This window comes from Haliotis rufescens, unplaced genomic scaffold, assembly GCF_023055435.1.
Source record: "Haliotis rufescens isolate VD_foot unplaced genomic scaffold, xgHalRufe1.0.p SCAF_4, whole genome shotgun sequence".
Lineage (NCBI taxonomy): Eukaryota > Metazoa > Mollusca > Gastropoda > Lepetellida > Haliotidae > Haliotis > Haliotis rufescens.
Genome location: NW_025964112.1, coordinates 20240408 through 20260515, shown reverse-complemented (window position 1 = coordinate 20260515; position 20108 = coordinate 20240408). Strand labels below are relative to the sequence as shown.

Sequence of the window (20108 nt, the reverse complement as noted above, 5' to 3'; positions counted from 1 at the left end):
GAGCTTAGTATTTAAGCTTGGGTCTAAATAATTATCCGTTTTCCATTAATAACTTTGAAATAGTTTAGTAACATTGAATGCAATGAAAATGAAGAAAAATTCCCTTTGACCATGATTACCTTGGATGGTTATTGAGTAGCTAGCTGATGACACTGTGCAGATGCATGTTTCATGTTTATTCATGTCGGAGTCCCATATAGAAATGTTAACGGATTGTTTTCATCCCAGTTTTTGTCCTGTCCTGATGACACCAGTGCAACACATGGTCTGTTTGTAGGATCGGGGTGAGGTGTTTGCCTGTATAGACCACATCTGTGATACTCACATTCTAGTCCGTCCAAAACATGAGCTGAAGAGGCGTCTACTGGAGATGATGCTACACTCATGTACCTCTGACATCAAGGATACGGGTAGGGCATTATACTGTGTTGTATCATGTACCTCTGTTTGTTTGTTTGTTTGTTGTTTAACACCGCAATCAGCAATATTGCAGCTATATGATGGCAGTCTGTAAATAATGGAGTCTGGTCCAGACAGTCCAGTGATATCATGGGCATCGATCTATATAGGCAGGGATATCTGATTGAGGATATGGGTAGGGCATTTTACTGTGTTAACTTCTGTACCTCTGACATCAAGGATTTGGGTAGGGTATTACACTGTGTTATCTCATGTACCTCTGGCATCAAGGATATGGGTAGAGTATTACACTGTGTTATTTCATGTACCTCTGGCATCAACATGATCAAGGATATGGGTAGGGTATTATGCTGTGTTATCTCATGTACCTCTGGCATCAAGGATATGGGTAGGGTATTATACTGTGTTATCTCATGTACCTCTGGCATCAAGGATATGGGTAGGGTATTATACTGTGTAATCTCATGTACCTCTGACATCAAGGATATGGGTAGGGTATTATACTGTGTAATCTCATGTACCTCTGACATCAAGGATATGGGTAGGGATTATACTGTGTAATCTCATGTACCTCTGACATCAAGGATTTGGGTAGGGTATTATACTGTGTAATCTCATGTACCTCTGATATCAAGGATATGGGTAGGGTATTATACTGTGTTATCTCATGTACCTCTGACATCAAGGATATGGGTAGGGTATTATACTGTGTAATCTCATGTACCTCTGATATCAAGGATATGGGTAGGGCATTATACTGTGTTATCTCATGTACCTCTGGCATCAAGGATTTGGGTAGGGTATTATACTGCGTATCTCATGTACCTCTGATATCAAGAATATGGGTAGGGTATTATACTGTGTTATCTCATGTACCTCTGGCATCAAGGATTTGGGTAGGGTATTATACTGCGTATCTCATGTACCTCTGATATCAAGGATATGGGTAGGGTATTATACTGTGTTATCTCATGTACCTCTGGCATCAAGGATATGGGTAGGGTATTATACTGTGTAATCTCATGTACCTGTGATATCAAGGATATGGGTAGGGTATTATACTGTGTTATCTCATGTACCTCTGGCATCAAGGATTTGGGTAGGGTATTATACTGTGTTATCTCATGTACCTCTGACATCAGACCCGTGAAAATTCGGGGTAGAATAGATCTTCAGCAACCCATGCTTGTCATAAAAGGCAACTTACTGGATCGGGTGGTCAGGCTTGCTGACTTGGTGGATCAATGCTCATGATTGTCTGGTCCAGACTTGATTATTTACAGACCGCCGTCATATAGTTGGAATATTGCTGAGTGCAGCATTAAAAAAACAAACAAACAAACAAACAAAACCTCTGACATCAAGGATATAAGTAGGGCACTATACCGTATTATTTCATATACCTCTGACATCAAGGATATTGTGCACTGTTATCTCATGAACCTCTGGCATGTGTTTCCTTAACAATTCATTTGACATATCTTGGCCTGAATTATCCTCTCATGCAAAATATTTATGATGATTCAATTTTGTTCATTTGCATCATCATAATCTGATAATATAACATAGTTGACAATTTGCTGGCTCAAGTTGTGTATAAACCATACATGATGAATTAATCTGTCATCTAGAGATGTCAAAGAAACCACAAATCAACAGTATGTGTTTCATCATGCCCAACATTTGCCAATCATTAAGATAGGTATAATTCATGAACTTTTTGTACAGTAGTATTACATGTTATTATATATTTCAGGAGGGTATAACAGTTGTTTGCACTTTGTTTTGTCCAGGTCAACCGATAGCCGTCCACACAGAAAATGCCATTGAGTTGGTGAGGATCGTGCGCAATTTTGTGACTGATGACAGCTGTGATAATGAGGTTAAATACAGTGAGAGGGTGAGTCACTTTGAGGGGTGGAGATTCCACTTCACAAGTCGCTCCCACTGGGGACAAACTGACTATATGTCTTTACTTTTTGACAGTTTCTTGAATATTTGAATCCAGATTATCCCTGATAATGATCCTTGGTTTGTCAGCTTTATACTAGATTTTGTTCGGCTGGAGGTTGGAATGTGTCCAGTGTCAACTATATGTAGTGTGTGTTTCAGTAATGGCAATAGGCCCGTGAAGATCCGGGGAAGAATCCCATGCTTGCCGTAAAAGGTGACTTTGCTTGTTGTAAGAGGCGACTAATGGGATTGGGTGGTCAGGCTCGCTGACTTTGTTGATGCATGGCATCGTATCCCAATTGCGTGGATCGATGCTTGTAATGTCAATCACTGGATTGTCTGGTCCAGACTCAATTATTAACAGACCAACGTCATATAGCTGGAATATTGCGAGTGTGGCGTTATACAACAAACAAACAAAGTAATGGCAATATATAGGATTCTTCCAGTGTTGACAGTTTGTGTCTGTATCTTGTGTTGTCAATATGCTGTGTGTTTTGTGTTGCCAAAATGCTGTGTGTTTTATGTTGACAATATGCTGTGTGTTTATGTTGACAATATGCTGTGTGTTTGTGTTGATAACAGGATGTGTGTTTGTGTTGACAATAGGCTGTGTGTTTGTGTTGACAATAGGCTGTGTGTTTGTGTTGACAATATATGCTTTGTATCTAGAGTTGACAATGTGCTGTGTGTAATTTGTGTTAACCATAGGTTGTGTGTTTCAGCTGCTTGAGGATGTGTCTGTATCTAGAGTTGACAATATACTGTGTGTTTTGTGTTGGCAATATATGCTTTGTATCTAGAGTTGACAATATACTGTGTGTTTTGTGTTGGCAATATATGCTTTGTATCCAGAGTTGACAATATACTGTGTGTTTTGTGTTGGCAATATATGCTTTGTATCTAGAGTTGACAATATACTGTGTGTTTTGTGTTGGCAATATATGCTTTGTATCCAGAGTTGACAATATGCTGTGTATTTTGTGTTGGCAATATATGCTTTGTATCTAGAGTTGACAATATGCCGTGTGTTTATAGCTGACAATATTCTGTTTGCTTTGCTGTGTATCTAGTGTTGACAATATGCCATGTATCTATAGCTGACAATATTCTGTTTGCTTTGCTGTGTATCTAGTGTTGCCTTATGCTGCGTGTTTCAGCTGCTGGAGGATGTCATGTCCCTCCTGGACATCCTGGGTGTGTGGGAGGTGGAGACAGGCCTTGGCTGGAAGGAGATGGTCCATTTAGGACTCAGTATACTCCTGGCTTTTGCCAAACACCCTAACCTGGATGTGAGTACACCCTGCATTAGACAGAACTACACTTACTAGGGCTGGGACGGGTAACTCGGGTACTCGGGTCGGGTGGATCCTTAGTAGGACCCGGGTACCCACAGGACTACCCGGACCCCTGGTTAGTCATGTGATATATTGTTTAATGACAAAAATTCACTATAGCTCTGTGGTTACACTACAAGTCGCAAATGCTCGCATTTCTTTCTGACGATGCACACATTCCTTTTGACATGTATATGTTTGAGTAAAGATAAAGCTTCGGTCAACTTCAGTGAACGCATGTTTGATACATGTATCTATATAATTTTAGCCAGGGCTGCGGTGAAACAATTACTAATCAGACATTTTGTTCCCAACTCTTGAGACTTGCAGTGGGTAGCCGGGTAGGGTCGGGTAATAGGGGGTCGGGTACCCAGGTAGTAAATTTGGACTCGTACCAGCCCTAACACTTATCATACATTCACAGCTCACACATTGTAGAACCTCTGTTTTTAACTTGAGAACTTCCATTTCATTTTCCAAATTATACTGGGGACACGGGTGGCCGAGTTGTCTAAGCCACTGCAATTCACTGTGAAGAGTTGCATCTTTTTAGGCATACATGTAATGTATGATTGTACATTTGATTTCTGGATTTATCCTGAGTATGGTTCTTGGTTTGTCAGCACCATAGATGTGTTCATGTTTGTTTGTTTATTGTTTAATGCCGTACTCGGCAATATTCCAGCTATATGACGGCCCATGTTAACGGGTTTCATAAAAGTGGTAAATGTCTAGATCTGCACAACTTGGGGCTTTCCTATCACATGAAGCTAGCTGACATGCCATGACAGGTGAAATACTGTTCAAAGCGGTTTATGCGGAACTCACTCACTTGCACCAGACTATTATAGTTGCAAAGTTATAAATCAGTAACAGATATTAGCAGCTTCAAATTCATGACATGTACTTCTTTCCCTGTAGATGTGTGCAGTGGCAACTGCTAAGCTCCATGCACTGGTGCAGACCAAGCTCATCAGCAGCTCTGCTGAGGCCTCTTACATCATTGGCACATTGAACTCCATCATCATCAGGGCTGTGGATGGTAGGTTTTTTTTCTTCATTTTTCACTTTTTAGAGCCCTTGGTCCTTTTTTCAGTCAATGAAATTTGTTAATTTGCAGGAAGGCAACAAAGCTTTGTGAGAATTATTTATATATTTTCATTTTGTATCCATGTCATGAGGCACACAAAAGTATTTGAAGACAGCTGAAGTTTCACAACTTACCCAAAGTTTGGTCATGGAAAAGGATTGGGATGCCAAGATATGGTGCTGAAGCATTTTCTCAAACCTAGGCCATGAATCTGTATCTCATACCTTGATTTGAAGCACTATCGCCCACCTTGGTTATGAATCACTTTCTCAAAACTAGGTGTTGAAGCAGTATCTCAAACCTTGGTTATGAAGCAGTATCTCAAACCTTGATTATGAAGCAGTAGCACAAACCTTGGTTATGAAGCAGTATCACAAACCTTGGTTATGAAGCAGTATCACAAACCTTGGTTATGAAGCAGTATCACAACTTGGTTATGAAGCAGTATCACAAACCTTGGTTATGAAGCAGTATCACAAACCTTGGTTATGAAGCAATATCTCAAACCTTGGCTATGAAGCAGTATCACAAACCTCGCTTATAAGGAAATATCTCACACCTTGGTTATGAAGTAGTGTATCACAACTTGGTCGTAAAGCACTATCTCACTCCTTGGTTATGAAGCACTATCTCACTCCTTGGTTATGAAGCACTATTCTCACTCTTTGGTTATGAAGCAGTGTCTCACTCCTTGGTCTTAGTATCAAATCTAGGCCATGAAGCAATATCTCAAAATAAGGTCTTGAAACAGTATCTCCAACCTGGGCCATGAAACTCAAAACTTAAATGGATTCCTAAAGTCAACTTAAAAACATTTTTACATCTGCCTGAAAGGAAAAGAAAATCATGTTTTGAGAGGGTGCAAGTGGTTAGTTTGTTTATATTACATTGGCATCTGTCTCCTGTAGCTTTACCTCTTCTTCACTTTCATGTTCCCTGTTTTCAGAGAACACCGACAACTACTCGTTCCTCGTCCCAGTACTGAAGGCCCTTGTGGACAAGGCTCACACACTCCTCAACATAGAAGTGAACCTCCCCAACCTGCCCCAGACCACCATGAGTCCTACGTTCTTCGATGACTTCCGCTCCTACTGCCACACCGAGGAGTGGAAGACGTTTGTCACAAACTATGTGAGTTGTAGTAGACAGGGCGCTTTCAAATCATCATTCCTTGATAACCAGTCCAATGTTTTGTTGTTTAATCGATAAAGCTGCATAAAATCTTGCAAATGTACCAAAAGGAACATTGCTGTATTGTAGTGAATACGCCAAGTAGTTTAACACTATACTTCTTAGGATGTTTGTTATCTTAGCTTTAAATCAGAAAGCTTTGAGCACACCCTGGGAAGTAAAACAGTAAAATGTCATTTTCTTAATAATATCCTCAATTTCTTTTGCTACATTCCTTCTACATTGATGTATTTTTCATAACTACTTGACCGTCATTCAACCCTGTTTAAGTTTATTTTGTGAAATTCTTATAAAAATCATCAAAACAAGAAGTATGTCTGTCCTGACCATATTTCTGTGTTACGTTTACTTTATGTGCGTAAAGTTCACTGATGAGGGAGACACTGATCCACAAAGGCACTGTAGCGCTACGATTGTCCTAACTCCACTACTACAACATTAAGGTATAATTGCCGGAGCACAAGATGTTTGCTATACTGACCAAGGCACCAGTTCCCTGGACAGTTATCTTGAATGAAACCGGATGTACCATTTGATGTGTTTGAATTAGTCCCAACATCTTGATCCTATTTTTGTTATGATTTAGCAACTATTCAAAGAATTTTCTGCGTATGATAAATCAGTTTAAAAAAAATAATTTTGAAGGCTGAGTTCTTTGGTTTCAGATCTATCCACAAAGACATCATTTTGTTGAGTCCAGCTTTAGTGAGTCTCACACAGCTACAAACGGCTTCTGGCGTGAATGCCATGAAAACATGATGCTGAACATGCACAAGAGGAACAGAGACATCGGTGACAGCAAGCTCCGGTTCCAGGTACAAGGGGCTTCAACTGCAGTAGATCCTCTCTGTTGACACTTCTGACCTTTCTAAAATAGTATGATCATTATCATCACCATCGTCATCCTACTTGCCTTTTTGGGTATTGAGGATCTAGTGCTAATGAGGATGGTTACATCCTTACTTACCTCAGTCTGACATGGGGATATCAGATTGGAATAATTGGTGCCAAACAACTTATGCTGATCATGACTTTATGGATGAAATGGTCAGGCTCGGTGACGTAGTTGATTGTATGTGTTCATACCCCGACAGCATTGACCGTTGCTGATGATATCAACACTGGATTGTCTTTTCCAGACTCCATTACATGTGACCGGAATATTGATGAGTATGGCACTGAACGATAAACAAGGAAACACATACTTACCTTATTAAAATATCTCCCTGGGCGGAGTATGTGTCAGAATAGGTCACAGTATCTCATGCTTGTCGTATGATTCACTAAGACGTGTATATATAATCACAGATAATGTTGATTGCAGTGCAATTTGGTATCGATACTATTTCTTCGAATATCCCAGTGGCAGCTGTACATCATGTCAAAACCTCTTGATGACTACACATATATCTAATACTGATCCCAGTTTTAAGGGTCTTTAACCATTATTTTGGTGTCCAAAAGCCATCTTATGTTTGATAATATTACATATTGTTCTTGTTGACAAGATAACGTCACTTTCACTGAATTTGAAGCTTGATATTCCATTCTCTATTTCTTTTCCTTGAGGGGTGGTCGGGTAGCCCAGTGGTTAAAGTGTTCGCTCGTCACGCCGAAGACCCGGGTTCGAATCCCGACATGGGTACTATGTGTGAAGCCCATTTCTGGTGTCCCCCGCCGTGATATTGCTGGAATATTGCTAAAAGCGGCGTAAAACCAAACTCACTCACTCACTCTTTTCCTTGTTTTTGACTCATTAACAATTTAAAAATCATAAATATCAAGATCGAGTGAGTGGAACATAGCTCATGCTTGCAACAACTGGTCATGTGTGGCTAGTTTGCAGGTGGTGAATTTGACAAGTCTGGATACTGGAAACCTATTCCTCCTTAAAATGGCACAAAGAACCAGGACTTCATACTTGCATGAGTGCCTATTTGATCAACTTCATATGATGCAATTGAAGTCAGTGGCAAAACTTTCTCTTGTGTGTCTGTTGTACATCTTTTGTTCAAGTCTAAGATGTCGTTGTTTTTCTTTCAGGCACAAGTTTTAGACCCTTTCAAAGCTAAATCCTCCCAGGAATACCGCCGATATCAAAATGTCTCAACACAGCTGAGAAATCAGCATCTTTCTACTTTGAGGAAATGGCGGGCCAACAAGAGATTCTTCACCGGGGAGCGAGGAGGCTGGCATCTGACGTAGGTTGACTAACATGAAACAAACTCACCAATCCCCAAATGAAATAATGTCAGTTCGGAATATGACAGAAAAAAGTATTAGATCATTTTATAAAATTATTTTGATTCTGTGCATTGAAATTTATCATCGAAACTTTTTTACCTCAATTTTGAAACTTGACCACAACAGGTTACACATGGCAGCGAATTCCAATAACTTTATTCCTGAAAAATGCAAATAATTTGAAATGTATTTTTTTTATGTTTCCCCATAAAACACCAGTCAGAATTTTCACAGGAAAATCTGTAAATCTGAAATGAGAAAGTCTGTTGTAATAATAATGAAATACACATTGTCATCTCCGTCTGTCAGGAATGAACATGACGTCCACTGGAAACTGTCCAGCCAAGAGAACTTCATGCGGATGAAGGTGAAGGTCATACAAAACTACAACTTCGAGCCTCACATCGAGGCCAGCAGACAAAGGGACAACTTGGGTGAGTAGTTGACTTGTGTCCTATCTGTATGTCATACATGTTGAACAGTGTACATGTTTCATATCTGTATGTCATATATGTTGAACAGTGTACATGTTTCATAGCTGTACGTCATACATGTTGAACAGTGTACATGTTTCATATCTGTATGTCATATATGTTGAACAGTGTACATGTTTCATAGCTGTACGTCATACATGTTGAACAGTGTACATGTTTCATATCTGTATGTCATACATGTTGAACAGTGTACATGTTTCATAACTGTATGTCATACATGTTGAACAGTGTACATGTTTCATAGCTGTACGTCATACATGTTGAACAGTGTACATGTTTCATAACTGAATGTCATACATGTTGAACAGTGTACATGTTTCATATCTGTATGTCATACATGTTGAACAGTGTACATGTTTCATAACTGAATGTCATACATGTTGAACAGTTTACATGTTTCATGTCTGTATGTCATACATGTTGAACAGTTTACATGTATCATATCTATATGTCATACATGTTGAACAGTGTACATGTTTCATATCTGTATGTCATACATGTTGAAAAGTGTACATGTTACATATCTGTATGTCATACATGTTGAACAGTGTACATGTTTCATATCTGTATGTCATACATGTTGAAAAGTGTACATGTTACATATCTGTATGTCATACATGTTCAAAAGTGTACATGTTTCATATCTGTATGTCATACATGTTGAAAAGTGTACATGTTACATATCTGTATGTCATACATGTTGAAAAGTGTACATGTTTCATATCTGTATGTCATACATGTTGAACAGTGTACATGTTTCATAACTGAATGTCATACATGTTGAACAGTGTACATGTTTCATATCTGTATGTCATACATGTTGAACAGTGTACATGTATCATATCTATATGTCATACATGTTGAAAAGTGTACATGTTACATATCTGTATGTCATACATGTTGAACAGTGTACATGTTTCATATCTGTATGTCATACATGTTGAAAAGTGTACATGTTACATATCTATATGTCATACATGTTGAACAGTGTACATGTTTCATATCTGTATGTCATACATGTTGAAAAGTGTACATGTTACATATCTGTATGTCATACATGTTGAAAAGTGTACATGTTTCATATCTGTATGTCATACATGTTGAAAAGTGTACATGTTACATATCTGTATGTCATACATGTTCAAAAGTGTACATGTTTCATATCTGTATGTCATACATGTTGAAAAGTGTACATGTTACATATCTGTATGTCATACATGTTGAACAGAGTACATGGCATTTTTCATTTCTGTCTGTCATATGTCCTGTGAAGTAATGAAATGGTGAACTGTACTGCAAAAATCAATAATTACTTTAGTTAAAGGAACTTTAAATTTCATGTCAAGAATTTGGTATGATGAATAGTATTGTGTGTCCCTTGGGATGCAATATATATTTTTTTAGGTATCCATTCTATTCATTTCTGCATACTTGATGCACATTTCTGTGTTGCGTAATACCCTGAGTGTACATGATACTGTGTCTGTATGTCAACCAGGTGTGTCTGACCTTGAGAACCCAGAGGTGAAGACAATCAAAGTTGCTAAAGAGGCCCTGGTGTCGAAGGAGAACATTGCAGATGATACTCTTGGGGATGAAGACTGGAATGTCATCAGTGCTTCAAGGTCGGCTATCTTGTTGACATGTACCTGTATGCAAAAGTTCATATTCATGCTATTGGAATTGTGAAATAATAGATTTAAGGCCTTCACAGAGATGATATCAATACACATGGCTAGAAGTCATTGTGAGGATGACAATCAGTATGAACGTGTCTATTGATGATGTTACAATATATACATTAGCATCACTTCTATGTGCAACTGTAAAATCTTTGAAAACTCTTCAAGCACCACAGCAAACCTGCCACATTCTACATGCCACAGACTTTTCTCTTTCAAAATACATAAAACCCTTTTTGTTGTAAAGGACATGTGTCAGAAAATTGTAACAAGATCAGAAGCAACTGAAAATGTCATGTAAACATGGAATTATATGTTTTATTCTAACTAATCCATACCAAGTGAGTCAAGTTGTACTGATTTGCAATGAAAGTGAAGATCAACATCGATATTATGCAGTTATGTGTTGTCACCACACTTTGTATCTCTATTGTCAATCATGACAATAGGTTAATGATGGATTCTCTTGAGGAGATTTCAATGCCAGTTCTTAACATGATTGTATTGATCACACAGTCAAGTTAAAGGAGGCAGTTCAAAAGTTTAGTGTAGGATAAAAAAGTTTCAGTGTTTACGACAGCGGAACTTGAATTCATTTCTTCGTTTTTGAGGCATAACAATTACCAAAACAGTACAACTTTGTACATTCCACAGTGCTGCCAGCGAGGAGTATGTTGGTAAAGAGAAGCTGGTCTTGTCTGAAGAATGTGATCTTGTCACATTAGTGGAGGTCATAAAAGGTCGTTTGGAGGTCACAACAACTCATGTCTACTTCTTTGACTGCACCTTTGTCAAGGAAGATGGTGAGTTAGGATGTCAAGGACATCTGCAGCTGAATGTTATTGTTTTAGGGGATCCAGGAATATGGGTGGAGAGAATCAGATAAGGCATGACAAGCTTGGTAAATATGGGTGGAGAGAATCAGATCAGGCGTGACAAGCTTGGTAAATATGGGTGGAGAGAATCAGATCAGGCGTGACAAGCTTGGTAAATACGGGTGGAGAGAATCAGATCAGGCGTGACAAGCTTGGTAAATATGGATGGAGAGAATACGATCAGGTGTGACAAGCTTGGTAAATATGCATGGAGAGAATCAGATCAGGCGTGACAAGCTTGGTAAATATGGGTGGAGAGAATCAGATCAGGTGTGACAAGCTTGGTAAATATGCATGGAGAGAATACGATCAGGCGTGACAAGCTTGGTAAATATGAGTAGGGAGAATCAGATCAGGTGTGATAAAATGTGTAAATATGGGAAATATGTTTGCAGAAGGTCAGCAAGACATGGCAATAATTTTGTTTTGAAAATATTGATGTTATTAGTGTGATATTCATGATACTAACTATTTTTACAATACAGCATCACAGTCTCCAGGATCAGTTATGAATTTGCTTATCTGACAAGGTTACAATACAGTCTGTGCCCTGGAATGTGTATTTGTTGGTATGGTTGTAACCTTGTTGTGTGCAGGAGGGGAGGATTTCAAGTGGGCTCTGTCTGAGTTGCGAGAGATTCACTTCCGCAGATACAACCTCCGCCGCTCAGCCCTAGAGATGTTCCTCATTGACCAGACCAACTACTTCATCAATCTACCCAACAAAGTGGGTATTCTCTGTCAAGCTAGAGGTTCTTTCTTATCAAGTGGATGCCCTTCATGAAATTTGCTTTTATGGGGAAGACAGTCGTTCCAAAGTACCAGTATTGATTCCTCCCATGGTTAATCCTTTCCATTTGGAAATTGATGGTTTTGAGATATGATGAAACCCCACTGATTCAAGTAAAGCTGTCTAGATAGTCTGGATTATCAGAGCTTTATTTAGCATACACTTGCTTTAATTAAATACCCGAGAATGAAAGGCTTCTACACCTATTGAGTCTGAACTTGCAACATCTCATTGTACACAGTTCATTGAGCTATTTTATTTTTGTTACAGCAAGTAAGAAACAAGATCTACAGTCGTATCTTGAGCCTCCGTCCAGCCAACCTGAGCTACTATGGCACCCGTTCACCAGCAGAACTTCTCAAGGCTTCAGGCCTCACACAGGTAACTCATGCTTGAAGGCTGGCTTCAAGCTTCACACAGGTAACTCATGCTTGAAGGCTGGCTTCAAGCTTCACACAGGTAACTCATGCTTGAAGGCTGGCTTCAGGCCTCACACAGGTAACTCATGTTTGAAGTCTGGCTTCAGGCCTGACATAGGTAACTCATGCTTGAAGGCTGGCTTCAGGCCTCACACAGGTAACTCATGTTTGAAGTCTGGCTTCAGGCCTGACATAGGTAACTCATGCTTGAAGGCTGGCTTCAGGCCTCACACAGGTAACTCATGTTTGAAGTCTGGCTTCAGGCCTTACACAGGTAACTCATGTTTGAAGTCTGGCTTCAGGCCTCACACAGGTAACTCATGTTTGAAGTCTGGCTTCAGGCCTCACACAGGTGACTCATGTTTGAAGTCTGGCCTCAGGCCTCACACAGGTAACTCATGTTTGAAGTCTGGCTTCAGGCGTTACACAGGTAACTCATGTTTGAAGTCTGACTTCAGGCCTCACACAGGTAACTCATGTTTGAAGTCTGGCCTCAGGCCTCACACAGGTAACTCATGTTTGAAGTCTGGCTTCAGGCCTCACACAGGTAACTCATGTTTGAAGTCTGGCTTCAGGCCTCACACAGGTAACTCATGTTTGAAGTCTGGCTTCAGGCCTCACACAGGTAACTCATGTTTGAAGTCTGGCCTCAGGCCTCACACAGGTAACTCATGTTTGAAGTCTGGCTTCAGGCCTCACACAGGTGACTCATGTTTGAAGTCTGGCCTCAGGCCTCACACAGGTAACTCATGTTTGAGGTCTGGCTTCACGCCTCACACAGGTAACTCATGTTTGAAGTCTGGCCTCAGGCCTCACACAGGTAACTCAATCATGCTTGAAGTCTGGCTTCAGGCCTCACACAGGTAACTCATGCTTGAAGTCTGACTTCAGGCCTGACATAGGTAACTCATGTTTGAAGTCTGGCCTCAGGCCTCACACAGGTGACTCATGTTTGAAGTCTGGCCTCAGGCCTCTGACAGGTAACTCATGTTTGAAGTCTGGCTTCAGGCCTTACACAGGTAACTCATGTTTGAAGTCTGGCCTCAGGCCTCACACAGGTAACTCATGTTTGAAGTCTGACTTCAGGTCCCTGCAGGTTCCTAAAACCAAACCTTTCTCCAAATGAAGTATATCTATTGTTATTGTATGTCAAGAGAGACAAGTAGGTAATGAGAGATTATCTGTCCTCAAGCTGGCTGCTTCAGTTATACGTCAGCACGTCACTTATGTCAGCATCTTATTTCCTGCATCAGGACATGTAAATATTCTGACTTGAATTAAGAATGGTATGGACATTCAGTGCTATTGTCATAAATCTTACTGCTACTGTGGTTATTTTGTTATCATTGTTACATAGTCTATCTCTTTGTACTTCAGAAATGGGTTCAGAGAGAGATCTCCAATTTTGAGTACCTGATGCAGCTGAATACAATTGCAGGTCGGACCTACAACGACCTCAGCCAGTATCCTGTGGTGAGTATTTGTTCTATGATGTTCTATGAAGACAATCTTCAGATGGTGACTGAATTCTTATTGCTGGATGTAACACTTTCTTGTCACACCTTTCAGTTCCCATGGATCCTGCGTGACTACACATCTCCAACCCTTGACCTTGAGAACCCGAAAGTGTATCGCGACCTCAGCAAGCCAATGGGGGTCATAAACCCTAAAAATGAGCATGAAGTCAGAGAAAAGTGAGCTTTTTTGAATGCAGAATTTTAATTACAACATACAGTTTGTTGCCCATTTCTATGATTTTATTTCAGTTTCTTTATTATTGAGATAAATTGTGGTTCTGGAGTCTGATGCTGAAATTTTTTGCTTTGTAGAGTTGCATCCCTAAGGTGTGCCAGGATCCGCTGACTGTGGGTTTGAATGCCAGATTGACTCCAGAGCCTCAATTTATCCCAATAATAAAGAAACTGAAATAAAATAATAGAAATGGGCAACAAACTGTATGTTGACTTTGGTTTCTCAGCAACATGGGTATCATCAAAGTGTTAAACATCTATGACCAGCATCACTGGGTTTTCCTCCCACATTAAGCTGCTACAAATGCCATGATGTAACTGAAATACTGTTGAAACCAGACTCAGACCCAACTCACTGATTCTTTTAGACATTCATAGAGGTGGTTGTTGACCTTTTGTGAGCATCAACTTGATCATGAGTAGCACATCTGTGATTTGAATCCTGAGATACAACTAAAAATATGATGTCACACTGCTAAAGTTGTCATTCATGACATGACTTGAATTATTGCAAGTCCTTGACTTAAAGCACTGATAACTCTGTCTAGGCTGTAATAGCCAGTTAACTCGATTGCATTTACTGGTTTATGGCACTGCTAACAGGGTTTTCTGTATGTGCTCTGCGTGATGACTGTGTGCTGTGAGTGTTGACGGTATGTGCTCTGCGTGTTGACTGTGTGCTGTGAGTGTTGACCGTATGTGCTCTGCGTGTTGACTTGTGTGCTGTGAGTGTGGACCACTTGTGCTCTGCGTGTTGACTGTATGCTGTGAGTGTTGACCGTATGTGCTCTGCGTGTTGACTTGTGTGCTCTGCGTGTTGACAATGTGCTGTGAGTGTTGACCATATGTGCTCTGCGTGTTGACTGCTTGTGCTCTGCATGTTGACCATGTGCTGTGAGTGTTGACCATATGTGCTCTGCGAGTTGACAATGTGCTGTGTTGACTATGTGCTGTGAGTGTTGACCACTTGTGCTCTGCGTGTTGACTTGTGTGCTCTGTGTGTTGACAATGTGCTGTGAGTGTTGACCGTATGTGCTCTGTGTGTTGACTGTGTGCTCTGCGTGTTGACTATGTGCTGTGAGTGTTGACCATACGTGCTCTGTGTGTTGACTGTGTGCTCTGCATGTTGACAATGTGCTGTGAGTGTTGACAATGTTGAGAGTGTTGACCGTATATTCTCTGCGCATTGACTTTATGTACTGTTTGTGTTGACTGTGTTTACTGTGTGTGTTAACTCTGTAAGCTGTCTGTGTTTGTTACATGTAGTGTGTGTGTTAACTCAGTAAGATGTGTGTGTTGACTGTATAAGTTGTGTGTTGACTATATAAACTGTGTTGACAGGTATGAAACGTTTGAGGACCCAACAGGTACCATAGAGAAGTTTCACTACGGCACCCACTACTCCAATGCTGCTAGTGTGATGCACTACATGCTGAGGATGGAGCCGTTCACCACGCTGCACATACAGCTGCAGAGTGGCAAGTGAGTCGAGTGTACAATGAATGGGAGCCTATGCTTTGATCTTAAATCTTATCACTGCATACAAATACCTTACTTTATTAACATCATATCCCAATCTGTTCAGCATGGCCACATGTATATCACATCCATTATAGTTTGTGGATTTCTTTTTTCGGCATTCTGAGTAAGTCCCAGTTAGTATGACCTTACTGGCTCTTTCTCAGGGATGTGTGATCGAGAGTTTATTCTTATAAGAACATTTCATCAAAATCCTTTATGCCATGGGCTATATCATGAGACATTTTTCTCTTTCATTTTATTGCTCGAATGCACCACAGAGCTCTATTCGGCTATATGAAACATGCACAAGTGCAACCTGTTATTGAAAAACGCAACCTAATATGTATGTCTACATGCACCAAGTGCATGTCAGAATTTTGTCCACACAGAATCCATATTTGAACAAACTCAATGCCTCTAAAGTTTAGTTACCATGGTTATGGGCTTGGAACTCCAAATTAGAATATCAGATGGTCAGGGGAGAGCCGAACACAGAGTCTACTGTTGGTACCGCGAGAGCCAAATCAATGGATTAGCCATGAAGCAGTGAATGCATACATTCTCTTTCTGATTAAATCCTCCTTGGGGCACTTATTGCATTTTCCTTGCTCAAGAAAATCTATATGACATAGTTGTAACCATTTTCCTTAATAAAAAATGTTACCACACAAAAAACTTCGTTTTTGTATGATATACGACCACCCTTACGGGGCCTCACCCCCAACGGCGCCTCACGCCAGGGGGAGCAACTCTCACCCAAATCACTTTCCTTATGTCATCTGTAAGAGACAGACGTGTTGATTTTTCACACAAGACAAAAATAAGAGAAATCGAACCGGGTCCCGAGGGACAGGAAAGCGAGGGCTTCTACTCGACTTGTTTCCTAGTCACCAAACAGTGATCTCAACTGTCGAGACAGGAGAATGGCTAACGTCAATAGACTTAAAATACGCCTATCTCCACATACCAATACATCCAGAGTTCAAGAAATACCTGAGGTTTTCTTTCGACGGGAGGTGTTATCAGTTCAGGGTTCTACCATTCGGGATCTCCACGGCCCCGAGGGTGTTCACCAAGCTGATGTTGATTCCCGCCCAAGTGGCCAGGTCAAAAGGTCGGTTCTGCCATCCGTACCTCCACGACTAGGTTACTAAGAGCTCTATTACAATCCCTGAGTCAGATAGCTACACAACAAGTGATAGATATTCTGATCACTCTAGGGTGGATGGTCAATCTCAAGAAGTCAGATCTGAGCCCCACTCAGAATCTAGTCTTCCTAGTGGCTAATTTCAACACGGTGAGAGGACGTGTATCTCTGTCACACGATATCAAGTCCCTTAAGCGCAAGTCACACTGCTCGTACATGGCTCCAGTTACTGGACAACATGGCGGCGACAGTGGATTTGGTCTGGCGGGCGCGCTTGAGAATGAGTCCCATTCAACAAGCACTCCGTCGACTTTGGGCGAACTCGGAAGATCTCGAGACTGTGCTCGAGACTCCGTAGTGGCTCGTTACACACCTCCAGTGGTGGACCGAGGTCGGGAATCACTCCCGTTCCGTCTCTCACAGTTCAAACAGACGCGTCACTCTCGGCTGGGGAGGCGTTCTGAATGATCACACTGCCTCGGGACTATGGTCCCAGCAGGAGATCAAACTGCATATCAATGTGCTAGAACTGAGAGCGGTCAGGTTGGTGTTCCAACGCTTCCCGGATCTGCTTCGTGGCCAAGTGGTTCGTCTAGAGATGGACAACCAAACGGCGATGACTTACATCCGGAAGCAGGGGGGAACGGCGTCTCCGTCGCTTCGACGAAAGACGTGGCAGTTCCTACTATAGTGCGACTCTCACGATATCAGGGTGCTACCTGTTTATCTCCCGGGGGTGGACAACGTCCGTGCGGACGCTCTGTCTTGCCGGATCCTCGCTCCTCACGAGTGGAGGCTCGACCCGGGGATATTCGGGATTTTCTCCCTGTTATACAGGTCGTTACAGGTGGATCTGTTTGCGTCTGGGTTAAATAACCAGACACCAACGTTCTGCTCCCGAGTCCACGACCCGAGGTCGGTGACACCGGACGCCTTTCAGCTAGATTGGACGGACAGTTCTGTGGGCATTCTCCCCAGTACCTCTGATTTCCAAGGTCCTGTCTCAGCTAGGCACTCAGCCTGCGCGACTAATTGTGCTCCTGGCACCTCTTTAGTCGGCGCAGAGTGGGTTTCCAGTAATACTCAGGTTTCTGGCTCAGCCTCCTGTTATATTACCTTTACGACCGGACCTCCTATCCCAGAACGGGGCCCTCCACCCGAATCTCAGGATTCAATGGGTGGCTTGGCCACTGTCAGGAATCGCCTCCAGAAGAGCGGTATTCCTGCACGAGTTGCAGACACAATACTGGCTTCGCGGAGGGATTCGACAAACGTTCAGTACGATAGATAGGCCTGCTATGCGCCCAGGTGTGTCGATAGAGGGATTGCAGATCTTTTTTCTGCAGATCTCGTATCCGTGCTTGAGTTTCTCCAGTCGCGACTAGATGACGGCCTGGCCGCATCAACAGTCCGAGGGTACTCTACAGCTATCGCAGCTTTTCACGTCCCTGTCGACGGGGCACTTCTGGGTGCACACCCATTAGTGCAGCGCTTTTTAGCAGGTGTGGACAGGATCCGACCGCCAGTCCGGCGGATCAGTCCCCCTTGGGACTTGTCAATCATTCTAGATTGGCTGTCCGGTCCTTCCTTTCGGGATCTGTCGTCTCTCTCTCTTCAGCTGTTGAGCTGGGAGACGGCGTTCCTTGTGGTGGTAACGTCCGGCAGACGGGTAGGCGACATTCGTGTTATGTCAGCCGATCCCAAAATAACTGTCTTCCATGGGGTCGATAAATATCACCGGGACAGTCAGTTTTCGTCTACCGGACTATTACCGTCCTAGGGTCGCACACGATTCCACGTGAACGGCTCCTATTGAGCTACCCGCTCTTTCACAGCCTTCCTCGTCGGGGACCACTGCAAGACATGCTCATGTCTTGGATGTCCGCACGACTCTCAAGGCCTATATCAGCAGAAATATGGGTGTCCGTAAGGATAACCAACTATTTTGCTGTTACTGCGGTAGGAAGGTTGGCTCACCTGCGAGTAAACAATCTATCTCGAGGTGGATAGTTTCAAACATTTGTACAGCGTATACGCTTACAGGCAGGGACCCCCCTACCAGGTTGAAGGCTCATTAGGTTAGAGCAGTGGCTGCGTCAAAAGCGTACGCCGCGGCTCTGCCCATTGAGCAGATCTGCTCCGCGGCTATTTGGAGCCAGCCGAGCACGATTCATCAAACCTTACCAACTCGACAAACACTCAAGCGAGCGTACTCGGTTTGTTCAGTCAGTTCTCCGAACTGGGCAAAGTTCTAATCTCTAGCTGATTGAGCATTCGAGATTTTAGACAGTCTTCCGGTTATACTGCTCAGTAATGGTCCGGATTTTATCTTCTGCGGTCGATAAATATCAGTTCTTACTACTCGATAATACTCGTATTTTGCGCACGCACTCCTTCGATCCTCGGGGACCCTCTGGCCTAGCTCAGCGCTGGTTATGGTCTCTCGTGATCTACGCCCTTATATCACTTGTTCAAAAAAGTGTGGGGGGGTGGGAGGTGTTTCGAGTTCTCAACTTATGACAAGCCGCAAAAACAGGCTTTATCATAATATATGGTCGACCACGCCCTGTCTCTAGCCCCCGCCTTTCGACGGTGGTGCCTCACGATAAGGTTGGTTCCATTTATTGAACTCAATATTTTATTCTGTTGAATAATCAAATACGATGTATTTATTTACGCCTGTTGCTGACGGATGCCACTTCCTAGATTATCTTTGGGAGTCTGTCTTGATGCAATAAGTGCCCCAAGGAGGATTTAATCAGAAAGAGAATTTTACAAACCTGTAGAGGTTATGAATTCTCTGATGAAATCCTCCTTGGGGCACGGCCACCCACCTCCCCACATTCCGTCAGCATTTGACATATGGAAAGTGATTTGGGTGAGAGTTGCTCCCCCTGGCGTGAGGCGCCGTTGGGGGTGAGGCCCCGTAAGGGTGGTCGTATATCATACAAAAACGAAGTTTTTTGTGTGGTAACATTTTTTATTAAGGAAAATGGTTACAACTATGTCATATAGATTTTCTTGAGCAAGGAAAATGCAATAAGTGCCCCAAGGAGGATTTCATCAGAGAATTCATAACCTCTACAGGTTTGTAAAAGTTTTATGATATAAACGAGGCATTCCGAAAAACATTAGTAGAAATACACTTTGTGACACAAGAGAGTTATTCAGAAAGAGTACAAATGCATAAAATA

The 20108-nt window shown here is 41.9% G+C and overlaps 1 protein-coding gene across 2 annotated transcripts in view; it reads left to right on the top strand.

Moving 5' to 3' along the window:
• The window catches only part of LOC124132135 (neurobeachin-like protein 1), an 89002-nt gene that overhangs the window by 52446 nt on the left and 16448 nt on the right, over positions 1–20108 (top strand). For both annotated transcript variants that reach the window (XM_048382117.1, XM_048382118.1), the window contains 15 exons: positions 278–410; positions 2214–2320; positions 3534–3665; positions 4632–4752; positions 5747–5931; positions 6657–6806; positions 8035–8192; positions 8545–8669; positions 10228–10354; positions 11066–11214; positions 11883–12013; positions 12347–12457; positions 13873–13968; positions 14065–14189; positions 15588–15728. In XM_048382117.1, the coding sequence (XP_048238074.1) occupies positions 278–410; positions 2214–2320; positions 3534–3665; positions 4632–4752; positions 5747–5931; positions 6657–6806; positions 8035–8192; positions 8545–8669; positions 10228–10354; positions 11066–11214; positions 11883–12013; positions 12347–12457; positions 13873–13968; positions 14065–14189; positions 15588–15728 (1991 nt within the window). The remainder of the gene's footprint in view (positions 1–277; positions 411–2213; positions 2321–3533; positions 3666–4631; positions 4753–5746; positions 5932–6656; positions 6807–8034; positions 8193–8544; positions 8670–10227; positions 10355–11065; positions 11215–11882; positions 12014–12346; positions 12458–13872; positions 13969–14064; positions 14190–15587; positions 15729–20108) is intronic.